The sequence below is a fragment of the Rosa rugosa genome, chromosome 5 (assembly GCF_958449725.1).
Source record: "Rosa rugosa chromosome 5, drRosRugo1.1, whole genome shotgun sequence".
NCBI lineage: Eukaryota > Viridiplantae > Streptophyta > Magnoliopsida > Rosales > Rosaceae > Rosa > Rosa rugosa.
This window is the reverse complement of record NC_084824.1, coordinates 43,393,143-43,413,660: the sequence shown is the minus strand read 5'-3', so window position 1 is coordinate 43,413,660 and position 20,518 is coordinate 43,393,143. Positions and strand designations below refer to the sequence as shown.

General features: G+C 38.4%; 1 protein-coding gene and 1 long non-coding RNA gene across 2 annotated transcripts; both read right to left on the bottom strand.

The window, feature by feature from the left end:
* Window positions 1-9,145: 9,145 nt before the first annotated feature.
* Window positions 9,146-11,089, bottom strand: LOC133710031 (uncharacterized). Its single transcript, XR_009846438.1, has 2 exons — window positions 10,335-11,089; window positions 9,146-10,252 (listed from the first exon to the last, which is right to left on the bottom strand). It is a non-coding gene; the product is annotated as an uncharacterized LOC133710031 (long non-coding RNA).
* Window positions 11,090-11,597: 508 nt separating this feature from the next.
* Window positions 11,598-16,012, bottom strand: LOC133710820 (suppressor protein SRP40). Its single transcript, XM_062136944.1, has 7 exons — window positions 15,661-16,012; window positions 15,253-15,317; window positions 14,522-14,562; window positions 13,665-14,386; window positions 12,849-12,938; window positions 12,703-12,764; window positions 11,598-11,971 (listed from the first exon to the last, which is right to left on the bottom strand). Exons 1-7 carry the CDS (start codon window positions 15,898-15,900, stop codon window positions 11,866-11,868), a joined length of 1,326 nt encoding a protein of 441 aa, XP_061992928.1. The 5' UTR covers window positions 15,901-16,012; the 3' UTR covers window positions 11,598-11,865.
* Between the last annotated feature and the right edge of the window lie 4,506 nt (window positions 16,013-20,518).

Here is a 20,518-nt window from a genome sequence, read left to right as displayed (position 1 = left end):
ACAGACAAGAAGATGTGTTAGTACTAGGGCTGTCACTCGGTCAGTTCGAATCGGTTTTAGGTATTACCAACTTCAAAACCAAAGCTTTCGGTTTCAAAATTGAGCTACCAATTACCAACCAAAATTTTCGGTTTTTAATCATATATACCAAATTCGGTATTTCGATTTTCGGTTTTACCAACTTTAGGACAACTAATTCTTTGAAATAAAAATTATAATGAACAAAACTAGGTTTTTCAATTTTATAGTCGTAAACTTTGTATCCATCTACTAATTATAGCTTTCTTTTGTATAAATGACATCTAGTTTTAGCTCTTTTCAATAAAACTAGGTTTATTTAACAATCTGTGACTAGCTTACTTAAAATACATGTACTATTAATGTAGTACATATAGTAAAGTTCATACTATTATGAAAAATTTTATGTTTATTTCTTAATATACACATATGTGTATTGAAAACCATAATATATAAATCTAATATAAGATAATCGGTAGATTCGGTATTTACCAAAACCAAACCAACTTTTTCGGTAATTTTCGATTTCGGTTTTATCGGTCTCGATTACCAAAAAGTCGGTTTACCAAACTTAAAACATCAGTTGGTATTCGGTCGGTTTGGTAATTACCAAACCAAGTGACAGCCCTAGTTAGTACCCACAGTGGTACATAGAATTAGGTCACTCATTTGACATTAAATACATCGAAATAGCAAAGAATTCTCCTTCGGTACTACTCTAGAGGATTCGCTAAGAGGCACAAAAATGCATAGCTCCCTAAAAAACTTATGGAACTATTGAAAGTAAAAAAATTACTAGCCTAAAGTTCCTTCAACAAAGGAAATAATAGAAAGAAAAGGACTAACTAATGAAAAGCCCAACTGGTCCAAAGAAAAAACAGAACCCTAGGCCCAACAAGTGACCTAGCCCAGTTCCACCACCACCACCATGTGCTGAGAATGACGCACTGTGATGCCCCGGAAATTCGTAATTATTTTCCGATGATTTTCCGGAATTAATTTTATGGTTATTGGACGATTTCGTGGCTCGTGGACGGAGCGGAAGTGTTTCGGACGAATTTTTATTCGAAAAGTGTGGATTTAGGGGGGGCGCAAATGTTGATTTTTGATACGTTGGGATTCTCCGAAAACTTCCTTCACAAAAGTCGTAGAGCACATCGATACGAGTTCGTGGACATGTGGAACACGAGAATCGGAGTTTGTATGAGAAAGTTATGAGCGTTTGAAATTTTGAGAAAGTTCTATAAATAGGAGTTTCCATTTTCGGAAACTTACTATTTCCATTTTCACACTTACCATTTCCGGAAATCAGAAATCCTCCGTTCTCTCTCATCACCCGCGCTCAACCCGACCCGAACCCGATGATCCGACCCGGTTTTTCCAGCGATCTCCGGCGACCTCTGGCCTTGAAACCTGCACAGAACAATTCGCCTCTCTCGTGCGGTCGTCTCTGTGGTAGCCTCTTGCGGCGATTGGTGGTGGAGGAAGTGCAGCAAGGCAGTGCAGTTTGAGGATTTCGGACCCGGTCGGAAATCCTTATTCCGACGTCGGCGAGGCTTCAAGTCTTCTTGGTTGAGCTCAGAGCAGCCTCCTTGATCGATCCTTGGTGGTTGTTTGGATCGATTTACGTGGAAGTTGGTTCAACTCGGATTGAACAGTAATCCACGGCTTGTGAGGTAGTTTTCGACCCTTTATGCTTGTTTTCTGACTTCAAGCTAGTTATGAGAATTCACAAGCATGCTTAGATGAAGCTTTTTGATGTTGGGAGTTTTGTGAAATAATGAGTTTTTGGCCGGCGGCGGTGCGCCACCGCCTGTGGTGGCGTTCCGGTGGTGTTCCGGCTATGTAAGGGACTGTTTCTGGTATTATATATGTTCTGCTCGTTGATACGAGCGTTTCGATATATAATATGCAAATTTTGGAGTTCGAATGGAATTGTTATGATTTTTACAGTTTCATATCGGTGAATTTATTCGATCCGTGAGGATTCGAGCTTCCGATCGACTTGTGGTTTGGACATATCGATCGTGGAAGTATTCCGGAGACATTGGGTGGTCTCGGATGTGGTTTCGCCTTAATTGGCGTCACTTTGGGAATTTTGGTTTGATTTAAGGTTTCGAACGTTATTCTTTGTGATTCGTTAATTGAATCAGAGCTGTAATTCCTTAGGTACGTGACGAGGTATTCTTTGGACAGCTAATCTGGGTGGTTTGGCTGCTTTGTTCTGTATTGAAGACGCAGCGGGAGTTTCAAGGTGAGTAAATGTCGCAATATGTGTTATGAGCCTAGTTACCATATTGTCTTGAAGTTATGGGATTAACTGTGACTATAGATGGTATTAGTGGCATTTCTGAATGGATTACTATGTGTGTATATATATATATATATATATTATGGAGTATATATATATACATATGTATTCATGTATTAGTGGCTTCGTGGTGAATCTTTGTGATGATTGTCATGTAAGGCTTGTGTAGGAGTATCTGTATGATGAATCGATGACATCAATATGCTGAATCTTTGTGATGATTGTAATGTAAAGCTTGTGTAGAAATATATGTGTAGCTTGTGTAGGAATAATTGTGTGATGATTGCTATCTGTGTGATGACTAGCAATGAATCTAGGTGATGATCGCTATCTATGTGATGACCGGCGATATCTGTGTGATGAATATGTGTGAGGATCGATATCTGTGTGATGACTGGCGATATCTGTTTGATGATTAGTTGGATGATCACTATCTGTGTGATGATTAGTTGGATGATCGCTATCTGTGTGATGACTGACGATTTTTGTATGATGATTAGTTGGATGATCGCTATCTGTGTGATGATCAGTAGGATTATGGCTATATGCGTGATGATCGGTGGAATCCGTGCGATGATCAGTGTGATGACTGCTCGGTGGCGGAGCTGAATTGTTATTTAGTTAACAATGATCGAGAAGACTGCTGTGATGGTAGGGGTTACCTACGAACGTCAGAGTGTGAGGTTACGATGTTTACTATGATTTGAATTGTTTGACTAGTGTGACCTCCTGAACTAAATTATATGCAGGAGTTACTATGAATTGTTCTGCTTGTTTTGAATTGTGATTGCCTTGTTTTCTTCTTGATTTGATTGATTGTTGGCTTGATTTATCTTGAAGACCATAGTGGTGACAATTGTGCTCTGTGTGAGGATAGAAAGGTGATTCATTGTTTTCATCTTTGATGTCATGTTGATGACAAAGGCTCCTAGTGGGGAGGGAATGAGCGTGGTTTGGGATTCGCCGTAGGGCGTTAGAATGGCATCAAACATTGCTTGAGGAAGTCTTGTTTGATTGAATTTGTGTAATGGGATGCTAGTTGAGGATTTAAGCATGAGGCTGTAGTCACCAGTTGACTTATGTAAGCACGATATGGAAGATTATGGAATTGATGGCTGTAGGTGTGAGCTATGTGTATATCGTGTCTAGGTTGAGGTGACTTAAGAAATGTGTTTTGCTTTGTGGTTTTGAGTTTACTCATACGAGCTTCATAAGCTTACCACGTTTGTTGTGTGGCAACCTGGTGCACGTACTATTCAATGGTTAATTGTGTAGGGGTTAATCCTGCAGGTCAGGGAAATCGTGGCTGAAGCTGAGGTGGCGTGCTGGCAGCATTACGGTAGGAAGCCCATTTTGTGACTTTACCGTGTTATGACTTCCGCTTGTAGTGAACTCTGAGGAGTATTTACGTTTTATTTTGTGATGGCAATTTAATTCGTAAGCTTTTGTAATATATGACTCTGTGGGCGGATCAATATTGATATAGTGGGTTCAGGGCATCAATATGTATGTTGTATAAGGGAAAAAAGTTTCCAGGTATTTGGTATTGATGACTGAACGTTCACGCATGTATAATTATGGGGTTATATATCGATTTTTATTTGTGTTAAAAATCAGGGGCGTGACACGCACGCAAGCCGCAAACAGTCTCTGCCACCACGTCATGCTGCAACCATATCGTTGCCGCCCAGCTTCAAGGAACACCGCCACCCACGCCATACTACCTAGAGAACACCAGCGATGCCGAAAAACACTAGATCCGATTCAAGGATCCCCGTGCCCAAAGAAACTAAAGTGCACCCGTCAGTGTTGCTACGCTACCACTGCCCCTTGGACCGGAACCCACGCCTACCTAAGCCACAGAGAGGTTTCGAACTAGATCAGAGGCAGAACCCCTGTCAAACTTTGAGTCACTATAGATCCTAGAAGCCAGAGAACTTTAGATCACCATCACCCATCCGGCAGCCTCACAACGATGACGAGGCTAGCTCCATGCCGACGCAAAATGCTGCTGGACGGGAGGAGCTTGGCTAACCCTCGACCAAAGCTATGTGCGTGTGGCGCGTTCTGTCAATTTTTTTGTTTGATTTAAGAGAATCTAAATATTGACAAAACAAAGTTTACATAAATATTTCTTGTAAATTATATCAGAAAATATATACAATAAATATTACACACACACACAGATATATATATATATATATATATATATATATATATATATATATATATATATATAAAATTCTTATTAGGTGGATATAGGGAGGGGGATAAAAATACCATACCCAATTTAGAATTAAAATATTGGGAATCCCCATCCCCGTTACCTGATTTTTCCCAAATTTAACCCCGTTAGGTTTGAATACCCGATAGGTACCGTACCCGATAGAGATTTTTGCCATTCCTACTCCTCTCACCTGAAAAGACTTTCTCCCCACCCGACTTTTGAAAGAACTATGAAAAGGAAAAGTAACCCTAAATCCTTTGATGATGAAAAGGAAAAGGAAGATAGCCTAGCCCATCCTTAATCTTTCAATGGCTAAATGATGCCTAGCAAAAGGAATGAAAAACACTAAAACAAAAGGCCATGTAACAAATAAACAAAAGATTTGAAATTTCACGCTCAATAAGAGTTCTTATTGCTGGGAAAAGAAAAAAGGAAAAAAGAAAAAAGGAAGTTGTTTTGGATGTCTGTTGTGACCTGTTGGTAAGTTATAATTACAGCATTGTAAAGGTTATGAGTTCGATTCTCACCGGCATATGTAAGGGTGAGGTGGGTTAAGGTTAATAAAAAAAAATTAAAAAAAAAGATGTCTATGTGGCTGGAGTGAATAATAGTTGATCTAGGTCCTAGCATAATTTTGGGCTGGAGTGTCCATCTTTTGAAACCATACATTGTTGATTAATAGGGATTGAGGAGATCTCAAACAACTCGATCGGTTTCCACAACTCGTTCAGTCAAATAAACTTGTTTATAAAACTCAGTTTGGCATTTGAGTTTTGTAGTAAAAGTTTGATACTATTATAATTTAAGAGTCATGCTCTCCTAAGGGACAGTTTTAAGGGACTTTAAGAGACAAATGCATTTCAACCACATATATTAAATTTAAAAATTGAAATTATAACAAATGATAAAGAAAATAGAGAACATCCAAGTAATAAACCAAGAAATCGACAATTTTCTCCCAAATTGTTCGTGTTATGCACATTGACGATGGTCAAACGTTTTTTTTTGGTTACATTGAAGGGGGGATCAGCCGATTCGGCCCTCTCAAGACTAATCCTAACTTAATTTTCCATCCTCCTTTACCAGTTAGACTAACTCTAAGACTATGGTCACACATCTTACTCCATAGCTTTCATGTTACTATATTTGGCCTCCTGTTGATTATTATTAATAAATCAGAGCATATATAATCCATAAAAGGGTAAAATTTTAGGCTCTCAAAATGATAGCAGTAGTTTTTAGGAATCTTACACACCTTAATAAGTCATCCAAGCGAATAAAACGTGACTCTCTCGTGGAACGCGCCCCATGCACTGTAACCTTAGAACTTGGTGTTCTCCTTCTTTCATGTCCGACTGTGTCTTGGAGTTTATGCTGGCCTCTGGCCTCAATGACATATGATGACTGTGGCTGGACGAGATGTTGTTTTCATGGGCTTGTCTGAGGCTCGGAGACTGGGATTGGGAGGTGTTGTTCATTGTTTCCCTTGGTTGAAGAGGGTAGCTGCATTTGAAGCTGAGATGTGGCTGCAGGTGGGATCATCATAGGCAGATTGAGGTGTAGCCAGGTAGGAGCATGGCCTTGTTGCCGTCAATGGAAGGTGAGAAGAGATTGATGGCTAGACGGGTTGGACGCCGACAATGTTTTGGCATATGATCCGAAGCCCGATCTAGATCCATAGTGGCTTTGACGGAGATTTTATGCCGGTGCGCTGAGACCTTTGGCAGAGCTACTATTGGATCTAGGTCGTGCGGCGGGGGCGTGATGGTGGTGGGAGTCAGACACTAGTGGTGGTGCGGTGGGTTTGGCGGTAGGGTGGATGGACTGAGTGATCCTCTTGCGGCTTAGGCCTTCTGGGCCTGGATATTGCTTGTGGCCCTGTTTGGGCTATTTTTGGTTTTATTATTAAGTTGCTTGTTTGCTTTGTGTTAATTTATTTAGTGTACTTAATAAGTTCTCATCCAAGTATGGTAGGTGAATGTGGGCTTTGTCCCAGTCTACACACTTAGTGTGCCTTATCTAGCCTAGCGAGAAGGCTATATGTTTTAAAATTGAAGCAATCTCTTAGTGGCAGGATGAAATGAAGTTTCGCCGGATATGATTCCGTGCAGCAACATTAGTAAGAAAGCCGTGCTATTTGTTATAATGCTTCTCCGCAGTAGAGTTATCTTTCAGTTATGTCATCGTTATGTTAAAGCAAATATAGTAGCCAGTGGAGCATTCTTTGCTAATCAGTACAGTGATAGGATCATAAAATGCGACAATTATAATGTGCAATTCTTTACATTTTTCATAGCTATTTCCTTTAGAAGTCTGCTTTAACTCTGTTATCTTTTTAGGTACTTTGTGAAGCAATTCAAGAGAAATAGGAGCTTAAATGGAGCAATGAAGGAATTAACCATGAAGTACTGATGTTAAGGACGAAGTTTGATCAATGGCCGGAAATTACAAAGGAAGCTCATGGAAATTATAGTGCAAAACAGTTGCTGCAAAGCTAAAAACTGCAGTTCAAAATCAGCTTCTCGGATTGAGTTTTGGAGAGCTTTTCTTGCATTCTTCCAAGAGGACTCTGGAAGAAATGGCTGGCATTCTAAATACATGATGTTTTATTGCAACATGAGCCCAGAGTTGGCCAGAAGTATCAACAAGGCAGCAAAAATTCAAGCTTGAAGAAGGCTTCCTGAGAAAGCAGGAATTGACGACTTTTCACGAAGTATTTTGGGAGATCTTTTCCAACGACTTACTTGGAGTTTTTCTCGAAGGTTATTGATCATTCCAATAGTAAATTCATATGTGCTTATGTTATTGACTAGACATGCTTTTTGTACTATGATGAACTTAATCAATAATCAAACTTTCATTGTTCTTAATGATCTATGCACCATTGAATAAACATGTTATGTGCTTTCACTATATGTTTTGAGATCGCATGCTTATAATATTTTTAACTAAAGTGCATTCACTAAGTTAGAAAATTTAAGGGGATAAGAACTTTTGCATGCGTTCATTGTTTGTTCTTGATTGTTGTCTTTCACAAGCATTGTAAAGAAATTAGGAGTTAATAATAGGATTTGCATATGATTGGTGGTAGATTTACGCGCCCTTGACTATCCCATTCCATCGATTTTCTTCTTTTTATCTACTGTGTTTTCAACCCTAAAAACCTCCCTTTTATTGTACTTTGTTTTGGGTCTACAATTCTCTACCATCACTAGTCTTCCCACCACATTTCTCATCTCTTTCTTTCTTTGTTTCAGTTTGTTTTGCGTGAATTGTTTGGAGTATCCTCAATCCCCGGCCTTTAACAATACCCTACTTACTCTAGTCTACAGTCTTCTGCAGGGTTTTAAGTTGACTGCCATTTTTGGCCTATCAATCTATCATGCATATTATAATACATAGCTTTAGTGGAGACTTCTGATATTATTTCAAGATGTTCTATTGATACTTATTGTAATTTGCGGTTCAGGCTCTTTGTACACCGCTTGTATTTTATGGTTTCATTAATCAAAACTTGAGGACAGCCATACCGGCCTTTTTAAAAAATAAAAATAAAATGATAGCGGTAGTAATAACGAGGTGCAATAGGTGACGATCAGTGTCTCACTATACTTTTCTTTAAATCATGTTTTGTCTACTTGAGTGCCTTAACTAAACACACAAGCATATAGGAATGAGTGAAAATAGGATACTCGAAATTTGAAAGTCGATCAATTATATTTTTCAATATTTTGATAGATTTTCAACCCGCATATAATCGTCTATAGTTGCATGACAATGCTCTACAAGTACACATATAGATGGTTTCCCATGGAGTGTTTTCAGATAATTTCGAAGGGAAGATTCTTCTATGCGCCGGCGTTGCAAGTGAACCAATAGATCCAGTAGATCTCAGCCGTTGATATATATAGGCAACTTTTTTTTTATAACAAAAAAAATGTATGTCATGTTATCTAATCGTCCATTAATATTGGTGCAAGTGCACGTCAGAACACCCTCTCATTTCTGAGTTCGTTTTTATACTTCTTAAATTTTATTTACCAAATGATGTAATAATATTTCATTTGTTCAAATTTATAATCGATATAGTATATTAACCAACATATCAATTAGTAAACATATTAAATCATTAAATGAGCAAGTCTAACATCTTTCTTTAATGATTGAAGTGTGTGCAAAGAGTGAGTAATGGGAGGGTGCAAACATGCATGAGGTTTCCTAGCTTGGTGGAGTAGCAAAGAATTGAAAGAAGACATTCATTCGGGAGAAGATAGAAGAATTTCCTCATTCATACATTGTTCATGATGTGTGTGATTATAGTGGGTAGCGGCAACTTCTGTTTCTTTCACTGGGATAAGTGCATGCCAAATTCAAAATAAATGCAACCTTCTCTTGCCCACTCCACTGTGAGAATCATGACACTCTTCAAAGCTTTAAATTTTTTTATTTTTATTTATATATAAAATCATATTTGAAAGCAGAAGTTTTTTTTTTTTTAATAGAAATGGGGATCAATTAAGCTGCCCAAAATCTAACGCAAAGGGCTGAAATTAGAACCAACTAATAAATTTGATGGACAAGCCCAAACAAACACTAAAGCAAAGGAAAATTAATTTCCAACTGGGCTCAGAAAATAAGAAAATTAACCCTTGTAAAACAACTAAAGCTTAGGCCCAAAGAACAAGCCCAATCCAATACATAAAATCTAGCTTTTGCAGACCACCTCGCGCCGCCGACCAAGCAGAGTTGCCGATGTGTCACTGGAAGCAGAACAACAAGTAGTTCCGTACTGAATAACCGATGCCAATCAAATCCCATAACACAAACCATATGAAATCCAACAACCCAGGGGAGAAGATCCCTTAAAACAACTTCCTACTGTCCACCATCGAGACCCAAACCAAGAAACAGTCATGGCTGCCAAAAGAGGACCAAGAACCAAAACCATGAAGAATGGGGGGTGATGAACCCATGCGTGAGCACCCATACTCAACTAGATAAGTGCCTTGCACTTCATCATCCCAGCCACAATAGCTCTCATGGAGGTTGAGAGTGAAAAGAGAAGAACTATTTTGGGGTTGGGTAAACATTGATATGGAAAGATATGGGATTGATAGTGAGAAAGAAAGAAAATAAAAGGTGAGAAACAAGATCCTCCCGATCTGGACATAGCCAAGAATAAACTAGACAGAAATAACCACAAAGGGAGCAAAACACACCACAGAGGTGAGACAAGAAAAGTAAATTTTTGAGGATACTAAAAGGGATGAAGGAGGGACCTCTCCCAACTCTTAAGCCTTCGATCTAAATCTAAATCCTGACGGATTAAGATTTGGGGGGGGGGGGGGGGGTGTTTGTTTTCAGATCTACTTTCTCTCTCTACAGTTTAGAGAGAGAGGATCTACTTCAAGTTCTTCAGCTAGCTAGTTCATAGTTAATTAATTGCAAGGAGAAGGAATTTCGGGGTTTTAACCCATTCGAATACAAACTTCACTTTTATTTTGCTTACAATAAGACTTAAATCTAGGTTCTACTCGTTTCTCATCCGAGAACGATGCCATATGAAATGCTAGCTAGAGCTAATAAGCACACTCTTAACTACTAGTTGCAGATTGTAATCTGGGGTTTAGGCTAAATGTCCCCCCCTTGTATTCGTCGGTTTCATTTATGAAGGCTTGAGGGCAGCCGCACCGGCTCTTGTTCAAAAAAAAAAAAAAAGCACACTCTTAACTACTACACTTTGATAAAACGCAATAACTCTTAATTCTGCTAACGTACCATATGACTTCAGCATGCTTAGTTCTGGTAATATCAGAGGCTCCCATCTCTTGATGTTTACTGGCAGCTTATGAAGGCATCTTCCACCTTCTGCAATGTGCAAAGCCAGTGCCTGATACACTAAGAACTCTACTCTTTTCAACAGGTGTGAAATCATCACCGTCGCGAACAAAATGGCGTGAACATATAGCACAGTAGCTGATTCTTCACAGGAGAGATGGCACTTTTGTTTAACTTGTCACCTGCAAACAGAATTGGAAGATGAAAACACGGCATTTCTGTTGCCTAAGAAGGAGAAAGAGGAGTAAGGTGAGTAAAAGAGTAGACCCAACACTTTGGAGTGGAAATAATCGCTCTCAACCTGTTGAGCATTATATAGATGATGAAAGAAAAGGTTTAGCGCAAGTAAAAGGACCACAATACAAAGGCACAAAGCTCTACTGGAAAGTTGCTTTCTCCTTTTCTCTTCTTTTGATGGTTCTTTTCATTTTTTCAATATTTCAATCTCTTGCTTTTCAACTCTTCTCGGGGATCATGTCACCATTGTTGAAAAACTTGTACAACAGCTAATGATCGTGTCACCATTGTTGAAAAACTTGTACAACAGCTAATGATCATGTCGCAACTCCACTGATAGCTATTGCTTTTGCAACAATAATGGTAGTAGTATCTGCGACAATCATGTTAGCAGATTTGAAGGATTTTAGAGAGAGTGAAAAACCTTGATCCTCTGTTTGTTTGCTTTTTAAACTGCACAAGAAACCCCGAAGCTGTCAAAGTGGCGAGGCACTGTGCTCCAATGCACAGTTGGAGCATTTCACATGCGCCGAAGGGGTTTATCTTGGGCCTAGGAAGCCTTTGAGTTCCCCTTGACAAAGTCAAAAAAAAAAAAAAAAAAAAAAAAAAAAACTGCACAAGAAGAGGATATCCATTTTAGCATGGTTATTCCTAGCCTTGTATAAAAGAAACTGAGGTAATTACATCAAATTTAATGCTCTCTGCAGTTGCTAGTTTCTAAATTATAGTGGGGTCCCTTATAGTGAGGACATTGGAGTCTACCATACTTCATTGTTCCAAGTGATAGAGATAACAAAGAATGAAAGAAGTGTATAAAACCATAAGCTCCATGACAATAGGTAATTGTGATTTATCAGATCTTCATAAAAAAAAATTATAAAGCCATTCATGAGAAAATAACACGAGTCAATTTCACTAATTTTACGCAAAAACGATTGATCATGAACAGCTCAAAAACATAATCAATTGGGTAAAACTGGTGAACATCAAACTTGACCTCAATCAATTTGAACGTCTATCACACCGAATGAGATAGGAAGTCCATGGGGAATTATATCCTTGTAACGTCAATAATTTTGATAATTACAACAAGGACCTTTTGGTCAATCTGGGAGGGAGCCAAAGACAATAAAGGGTGGAAAATAGCTCTTAAATTTGTGTAAAAGTTCGTCTAGTTAACTCAAAATTCATTCAAGTGTTCAGCGATTAAGGATAAATGTTTCTGGATTTCCAGTCAATCTTCATCAGAATAATTGAACTTGACTGAGTGCGATTGCAGATCAATCTGCCCTCCTCTGTATGTCCCACGCTTCTTCTTGGTCTTTTCATGCCGAAAGTCCCTGCATATGAGAGAGAGAGAGAGAGAGATTAGGCTCCACTAATTGAAAAAAGTCGAAAAAACATTAACAAGTGGGTAAATAGTGGCATAGCATTCTAGTGTCTGCCAACTTCAGTTGATCTCCTAGATTTGTAAGGGTGATGTTGATTCTAATTTCTCAGTCCTAATAAATAGGTGTACAATCAGGGACTATGATGTTTATTTGGTAACGTTTGTTACTTCTGCTTCATTCTCAGCGGAAGAGCCCAAAAGCTCTTTCAAACCTACCCCTTTATAATGCTCTTGCCTTAATGCTCGGTGCATATCCTTCCGGTATGTCTGCATGCCCATGCTAGTGTTGTGTGAAAAAGAACATATTGATTGCAGCAAGTAATATAAGTTAGGTCCCTTTTCCACTTTATTTACATGATTCTCTGGAACTCTTAATTATTAAAGAAAAAAATGTGAACGTACAGAATCCTATTCACAACTTATCATAGAACCCTTGATTGACAATATAGAGGGTTCAGATAGTGACTTTAAGCGGCATTATAATTTATGTCCAGTTTTCCTCTATCATTGTTTCAACGAATAAACAATCAATTGATTCAAACAATATCTAACAAAGAGAGATGCCAGCTCAGACAGGTTTCACCACATCACTAAGCTGCAAACTGAATGCCTTGACGATAAACATCGTACAATTATATCTTTAAGAAACATTAACAAATAGATGGCAAACAGCACACATACCTTCCTCTGACTTGACCGAGAATTTCCTGTGCTTTTGCACCATAGCCAATCTCAGCACCATCCTGCAGAGAATGGGATCAAGAATTAGTAAAAGCAAAGTCAAGACAGAATGAAAGAAGAAATACATAAGCTAGTCAGTCTCACACCTTCGCCCAGTAAGAATTATCTTTAAGCTTCTCATCTGTGAATACCACCTCATCCAGTTTTACCCTTTGAAATGCATTAATAGTCTTTGGCTGCAATAACAACATCAACATGGTTTCTGCCAGTAAGCTATGGTGTCATCATGTATGAGAGAGATAAAAAAAAAAAAAAAACATCGAGCCCCAACAGCATCATCATCATGAAAAAACAAACACAGGGAGGCGTAGAGTTCAGTTTGACAAAGTTTTCCATGACTCATGAACTAACGAATATAAACATGAAGAAGGAAAATGCATTTAACATTAAGTGTAGCAGCTAACACTCAAAAAGAGGATCATTTACTCACAAATAAACTATAGTCATTTACCCTAAACAAAAATAAACAAAAGGTTAAAGTTTGTGTCCCTAATCATATTACCTTAAACTTCAATGACACCATCAAGTCAAAAGAACCCCAGGTTTTTCAAAGCTACAACATCATTAGATTGTCTCAGCAATATATCAAAATCTCCATTTCTCTAAAATTATGTTATACACATGAACGTGCAACAGTGAGACAACTTTGATGAAAGCAAGAAAGAGTGTCTTGGTCGAGGAAACCAAACAAATTGGACCTGAAATCACATTGTAAACTGTAAACTTTACACATATTTCATCATTTAAACTTTTGACAGTATGAGTCCGTTCATCACACTGGTGTTTGACAGGTAATTCATTTAGTAAGTTAGCGATTAGATAACAGTTCAGAAGGGATATGGCATCTACTTTTGAAATATTTCACTAGCATCATTCCTTCCACACGAAGATTAAAAAGTTACCTCAGTTGAACCATTGCACTGCTTCTTTATGCTCTTCTGCATGGAAGACTTCTCAGCACTTTCATCTTCTTTGCTCTTCCCAGGCTCTGAATCATTTCCTTCAGAATCCAATCTTTTCCTTTTTTTGGAGCATTTGTTCTCATTATTTGTAGCCTCAACATCAGATAATTTGAAATCTTCCTTTTTCAAAACACTGTCACTTGCATCTCCCATGGCAACTACCTTCTTATCCTCACCACCTGAACTTACCTTCTTATTCTTCTTAACTTTAGGCTTAATATCCACTAGATTTTCATCTGCAATTGTTTCACTAGTTCCATTTGCATCCTGTTTTGCTTCCACGCCACCCTGTTCAACATTAGGACTAACAGAATCATCATTTGACTTGTTTTTCTTTTTCTTCTTATCCTTAGATTTCTTCTCTGTCTCAGAATCGCCAACACCTTTTCCCTTGACAGATGTATGATCTTTTAAACTTTCTTCAGTTGCCACAGACAATGGCTCTAGTTTACGTTGTTCTACACCATCAGGAGTATCAGAAACAATCTTGCCCTTCTTTTTCTTTTTCTCCTTGCCATTCTTATCAGCCTCTTCCACTTGTTCAGGCTTCTTTAATTCTTCTGTGCAGACTTGTTCATCACCTTGATTGAGTAATTCAAAAGTCTTTCTGTTTTTCTTCTTGTCCTTAGATTTTGCAATTTTTTCCGGGGCTGGATCATTTCCTATGCAGAGAGAAACATTACTTAAATCCTGGTCTCCCACACAACAAGAGAGAGAGAGAGAGAGAGAGAGAGAGAGAGAGAGAGAGAGAGGGAGGGAAGGAAGGAAATTTATAGCATTCAACTGTTCAAGCATACCATTCTCCTTCTGACTGTTAACACTTGCATTGTCCTTATTACTGCAAAACAAAGAAGTACATGTATATGAGAATACAATATGAAACCGAACATTTAACTCCAGAGAGTTAAAATTGAAATACGAACAAATCAAGCAAATGGATTGTATTATGAAAGTCAGCCAGACAGCTCTTGGTCATGTCCATTCACTTTCATCCCAGAGATTGACATCAAAAGAAACTGTGATTTTGAACCTAAAACCTAGATCAATCCTCGCGCATCATGAGTCCTTCAAGGCTATGGTTTTAGGAGTAATGCTGTATTTCAGAAATCATTACCATATCACAAAAAAGACACTATTACACGTGACGTGATTCTAGAGACTTTTTCATTTAATCAACAGATCCGAAAGATGGACAAAAGGTAAGATTAGCCACATAGTATTGTAGTTGCACCTCCAAATGTTGAGCTTACAAAAATCATAAAACAAAACAATTACGCGCCACACAAAAAATGGATGTGCATTGAACTAAATCATGGTGCTTTACAGAAAATCTAGAACAACCATATGAAGTCAAAATATTCAAAGTCTTGTGCTTTAAGAAAAAGAGTCATCCACAACCAAAAGCGGTGAAAGTAAAAGGACCGTGCAGTAGTTAAAAGAACTACATCCAATGCATTGGCAAAGATTTTACAATCGGTGACCTTATTGGCTCATACTATAACGCAAGGTAAAGAATTGATAAACCTACCACATCTCAGAATATTTGCAGTACATCTCTTCCAAATCCAGTGAAGAGTCCTTCAGCCCATTTTTCTGCACAAGACAAATTCAGGTCATACTACAGAAACTAGCCATAATGTAAAACTCTGCGAAATCATAAGCCAACATTGTGATACAGAGTCTAGGGAAACAAAACAAAAAAGGCACACTTATCTTAAACCAGTATAGAACTATTTCCCAACTTCATCTTTAGGGATAAGTCACAATCTCCTTACATAATATATATGAAAACTAAACCTAGCAGCCAAGTTAACACTAGAGTTCAACTAAACATTCACCATGGAAATTAAACTTTTATCTGGTGAATTTGAAACAAGAAAAAAAGCAATCTTTCAAGGTGAAATGCGCCAAATGTATGAGAGAAGAAATTACCCACCTCGATTGGAGCTTCAGACAGAAACTTTTTGAGGGTTTTAGAGAACCCATTGCCCTGCAGGAACCTAGCAACAGCGTAAAGAAGAGGACCCTTCTGGTGAGGACTTAAGGTTGGGGCAGAGTTATTGGGGTTGCTCTGCTTCATCTCTAGGTTTAGGTTTGCAAGTAGAAGTTGGCGGGGCTTGAATGCTAGAAGGGAAGGGCTGAGAGTGTCCTGCGTCCTTGTTAGGGACTTGGGCATGCGAGGCTTCTCAGCTTTTTATTTGGAGAATTGGAGGATGAAGCAGCGGCTCCAAGTTTGAGTTGGGGGGTTTAGGAGGAATTAGGGTTTTTGTGGTTGGTGAAATTACTATTCCGACACGAGATTTTATATATATATATATATATATATATATATATATATATTTTAGTTTTTGGCTGCAAGAAAGGAAAAACTACAAAGAAAACCCACGAACACATCCCCGCACAGGTGATTCATGTAGAACGATGGGAACACAATAACGGGGAGGCAGAAGATCTATTCTGGCCGATATCAGTTGGCTTGTTTGCTACAAAATTGGCTTCAAGGAATATGTGCCGAAATCTTGTTATTATATTGGCAAAACGAAATTTCCTTCTTAGTAAAAATAAAAATAAATTAAGTAAGTTATTAAACAATAGCTAAAACAAAATGCTACTGAACTGTGATCTATTGGGTACTAATAATCGAATATCGTGACAATCTTATTGACATCATGATATGAGTGAGGTAGGAAAAAGAAATGTCGTTTATACTCGGAAAAAAATTAAAAAGGACTTATTACTCTTGCCAATTTTAGAAAAATGTCAATCTGTACGTACAAACAAAACGAAAATGTTCGATTATTACCAAAATTTTTTGTTCACTTTGTGTTTTTCAATTTCATAACACGAAATATCTATTAGAATCGAGTTATTTTCTTGGGGATTATTGTTGAGAGAAAAAAAATAGAAAAATTATATTAAAGAACCAATAATTATTCTTTGTGTTACGTGCGGACCAATAATATTAGCCCTCACCTTGGCAATCTTGGGCTTTGTTTGACTGAAGTACTATTTTCAACAACTCACTATTTTTTATCATAGGTAATAGAAAAGAGACAGGACTATTTTAATCGGACAGGAGGTGATGGAGATGGCATAACATACAAACGGGACCCACCCATTTGCTGTTATTGTTCAAGCAATACAGAAAAGTGAGCAGAAGCCTTTACATAGATTGATTATGCAAACACTAACAGGTACGATCATGCTAGTAATAATGCACATGAGAACTCCGAAGTTAAGCTTACTTGGACTAAAGTAGTATTAGGATAGGTCTCGGCCATGTGTTGCACCATTTTTTTGTGTTTTTTATTTATTTAAATTTTCTGATTATTTTTCTTTCCACTCTTTTTGATTTCGGGTACTTGGGCTCAAGTTGGTCATTTGTCCTTATTTGTCTTTTCTTTTGTTCCTTACTCCCCAGTTTGTATTAGCGCAAACTACAAACAAGTGGTAGCTCTAGACCACAATTTGGGATTTCGGGTTGGGATGATAGCATTAGCGTATTTGCCTTCAATTATGAGTTTATGCGCCACATGCAGGTTTGGGTTTGCATTTTCAGTCCTGACCATTGAAAAGCTTTTGGGCCCTTTTAGTGGCTTTGTGGTTTGATTGGCCGATCGTGAGGCTGTCATTGGCCTCTATACATGGTCTTACTCTCTTATTACTTTGCAAAGACATGTGTTTTTGGTAAAGTGTCGCTTTGTCGGTTTAAATCGGTTATAGACATTACCAACTTAAAATCAAATTTTTTGGTTTCAAAATGAGCTACCAATTACTAATCAAATTCTTTATATTTAATCATTTTTACCAAATTAGGTTCCGGAATCCGGTGCTACCAATTTTACAACAAGCATTTTTTTTTAGAGTATAAAATTATAAAACTATAAATTAGAATAATTAATACTAGGTTTTCAATTTTATAAATTTTCGTATATTTTTTTTTTGAATAAAATTCGTATATTTTATGTTCATCTACTTTTTTTTTATCAAAAATATCAACTCATGTGGCCTTTACTTTTTCTCTTCGCTCTCTACGACTTTGCGGCGGAAAAACCCTAAAACATTCTCACCCTGTTCGGCAGCGTGCCATTGGGGCGTCGTCGTCAGACAAGTTCAGTCAATTAACGGAGTCCTATGGTGTCGTCGTGGTAGGGGCGGAGACTATCAGCTCATGGGGTGCGGGATTACAGACTGGATCAGATCGGATTCTTCTGAAACCAAGTTTGGAGATTTGATTGATCGGTGTATAGTGGTTGATAGTTGGCTTGTTGATTTGGTATCACTGGGTTCGACTAGTATAGGTTAGTCAGACATGATTAGCTGGAGGTCATTCAGGCAGGGATGGAGTAGTGCTTGATGGCAAATGAGTTCGACTAGTACTGATGCATTTGTGGTGACACGGCATGCATCCTTATTGGTGCCAGAGGAAACCTTGGTGGAATCGATTGATAGGGCTGTGTTGGTTTTTCACTGAGCTTGTTGAAATGGTGGCGGGGGATGCAGGTATGGTGGCAATGGGAGGTTATCTGATCGGGTCGTGTTGTCAAACCTTCTCTGGCATTGATGATGGGAAGGCGAAGGCTTCTATTCATAGTGGTGATCAGGTCGATCATAGGTCTGCTCATTTGGCCTGAAGATGGTGGCGGGGAGGTGGTGTTACGACAGTGGGTGGAGGGTCAACAAATTGGGTTGGATTGCACTAGATCTACTGCTTTTTAGGCTTGTTGATTGGGTCTTTGCCTCAATTAAGTGGCATCTTGTTTGGTTGGTTTTGTTTATTTATGTTACTTAGTTATGTTTAGTTTAGGGGTCATTATGGGCCAGGCTAGGGCCGGCCCTACCCTAAATTTTAGGGGTTAGGGTCGGGCCGGGCCAGGTCTAGTCAAAGTCAACAAAATTTAAGGCCGGGTAGGGTAGGGTCGGAGGTTAGATATGCTAACCCTTACCCGCCCGAAAGGCCCAAGCCACTAGGGCCGGGTCGGGCCGGCCTTCCGAATAGGGCCAAATAGGGCCGAAATGGGCCTTAATTTGTTTAACAAAAAGAAATATATTATTTTTATTTTTTATCTCAAAATGTGGCTTTATATAGGTAATACAAGACTCATTGTTTTTTGTTGATCATATTTAATATATATATATATATATATTGGAATTAACTTATAAGTTATAACATTTATAAATATTAGTTAAGATGGTTATATTCAATTAACTATCTCTCTAAATCTCCCAAAATTAATTGTTGTTTAACAAAGGAAACAAAAATTAAAGAAAATAAAGCTTAGGAAATCAATTACAAAAAAGAGATAAGTTGTATGTTATAGACTAAAGAGAAACATATTTAAAAAATAGAAATAGAAAATTATTAGGGCTTAAAGGGCCGGGCCGGGCCGTAGGGTAGGGTCGGGCTTCATTTGCATGACCCTTACCCTACCCTATTTGAGAAAGGGTAGGGCCGGGTCGGGCGGGCTAAATGATGAGGCCTAGTTTAGTTTTTGGATATGTTTTCATATCTCAAATAAGTTCATGATCTTTCAAGTTAGGGTTGTTGTCATGGATTCGCGTATGTGTCAAGATTTGCATATTTGGTTTGTTGTCTATAGGACCCAGTTTCTTGCCGATTTAAGGCCATGCATTTTAGTATTAGTCTGTGTTCATGTGATCGAGAGATCTTGGGATGGCTCACCCAATAGTTAGCTATTGTTGCCACCTGCCCCAATTATTGCTGTTTTATTTGGTCAATTTGGCTAAGTCAATTGTTTAATCTCCGCCATGTGTTTGGATTCATTGACAGGTTAGTCTCTCCTCTTTCAAGTGAGGATATCTAGATTTAGTTTGAAGTGTGTCTTTGCGTGCAGTTGTAATCCATCTATGATTTCAGTCAATTTCACAATTTATTGAATGGAATTTTATTTGATCATAAATAAATATATATATATATATATATAAACTCATTTATAGATTGGCGAAATTACATATAATGACCCACCCTTATGGGGCTGACAAAAGAACCATCATCTAAGTAATTCAACTTTTTTTAAAGAAAATGAAGAACTTCCAAAACTATCTACAACACCTACGAGGATCAAAATGGCATAGATGCTGCAACTACTCTTGGCAATATATCTCAATTTGAGAAACTATAAACTTCTCCTCCATAAAAGAAGAAATTCTGACATAATAAGAATAAAAATAAAAAACTAAACAAGTTACCTAGGCCCAATCAACTGGCCCTAAAAATCTCCAGCCCATTAGCCTAAAGAAACCCTAGCCCACTCCAATGAGCATCTACCATCTCTGCCAATGGCTGCAGTCTTAGCGCTGCCAACAAACTTCGTCCCCTTGTCGACAACGCTGGAAAAGCACCCCTGCAGCTGCCGCGCTACACCACCAGTAGCCATAGCGACAAACCCGCGTTGCCGCTGTTGGAAATCAATGCCTTCCGGTCACCACGTTCATCTAAAGCAGCATCGTCGACTCTGTCATCGACTCGTCGGATACTACCACATAACCAACCCCAGACTGGTTTCCAAGTCCTTCTGCCTAAACCCTAATCTGGCAACCTAGAGGCAACGCCGCCACCACTATTGGAAAACATGGCCATTAAATCCGATCCACACCACCGACATAACCCACGCTGTACACTGGGGCGTGTTGAATAGCTACTAAGACCAAAGCTGAGCTCTTTCCAACACAGATCCGACCCAGCCACCAGCCTCCAACCTAAAATCCAGTGCCTACATCTCTATCCCAGCCCAGAGCTGACCTGAAATCCTCCTTTGCACTCTCTGATTCCA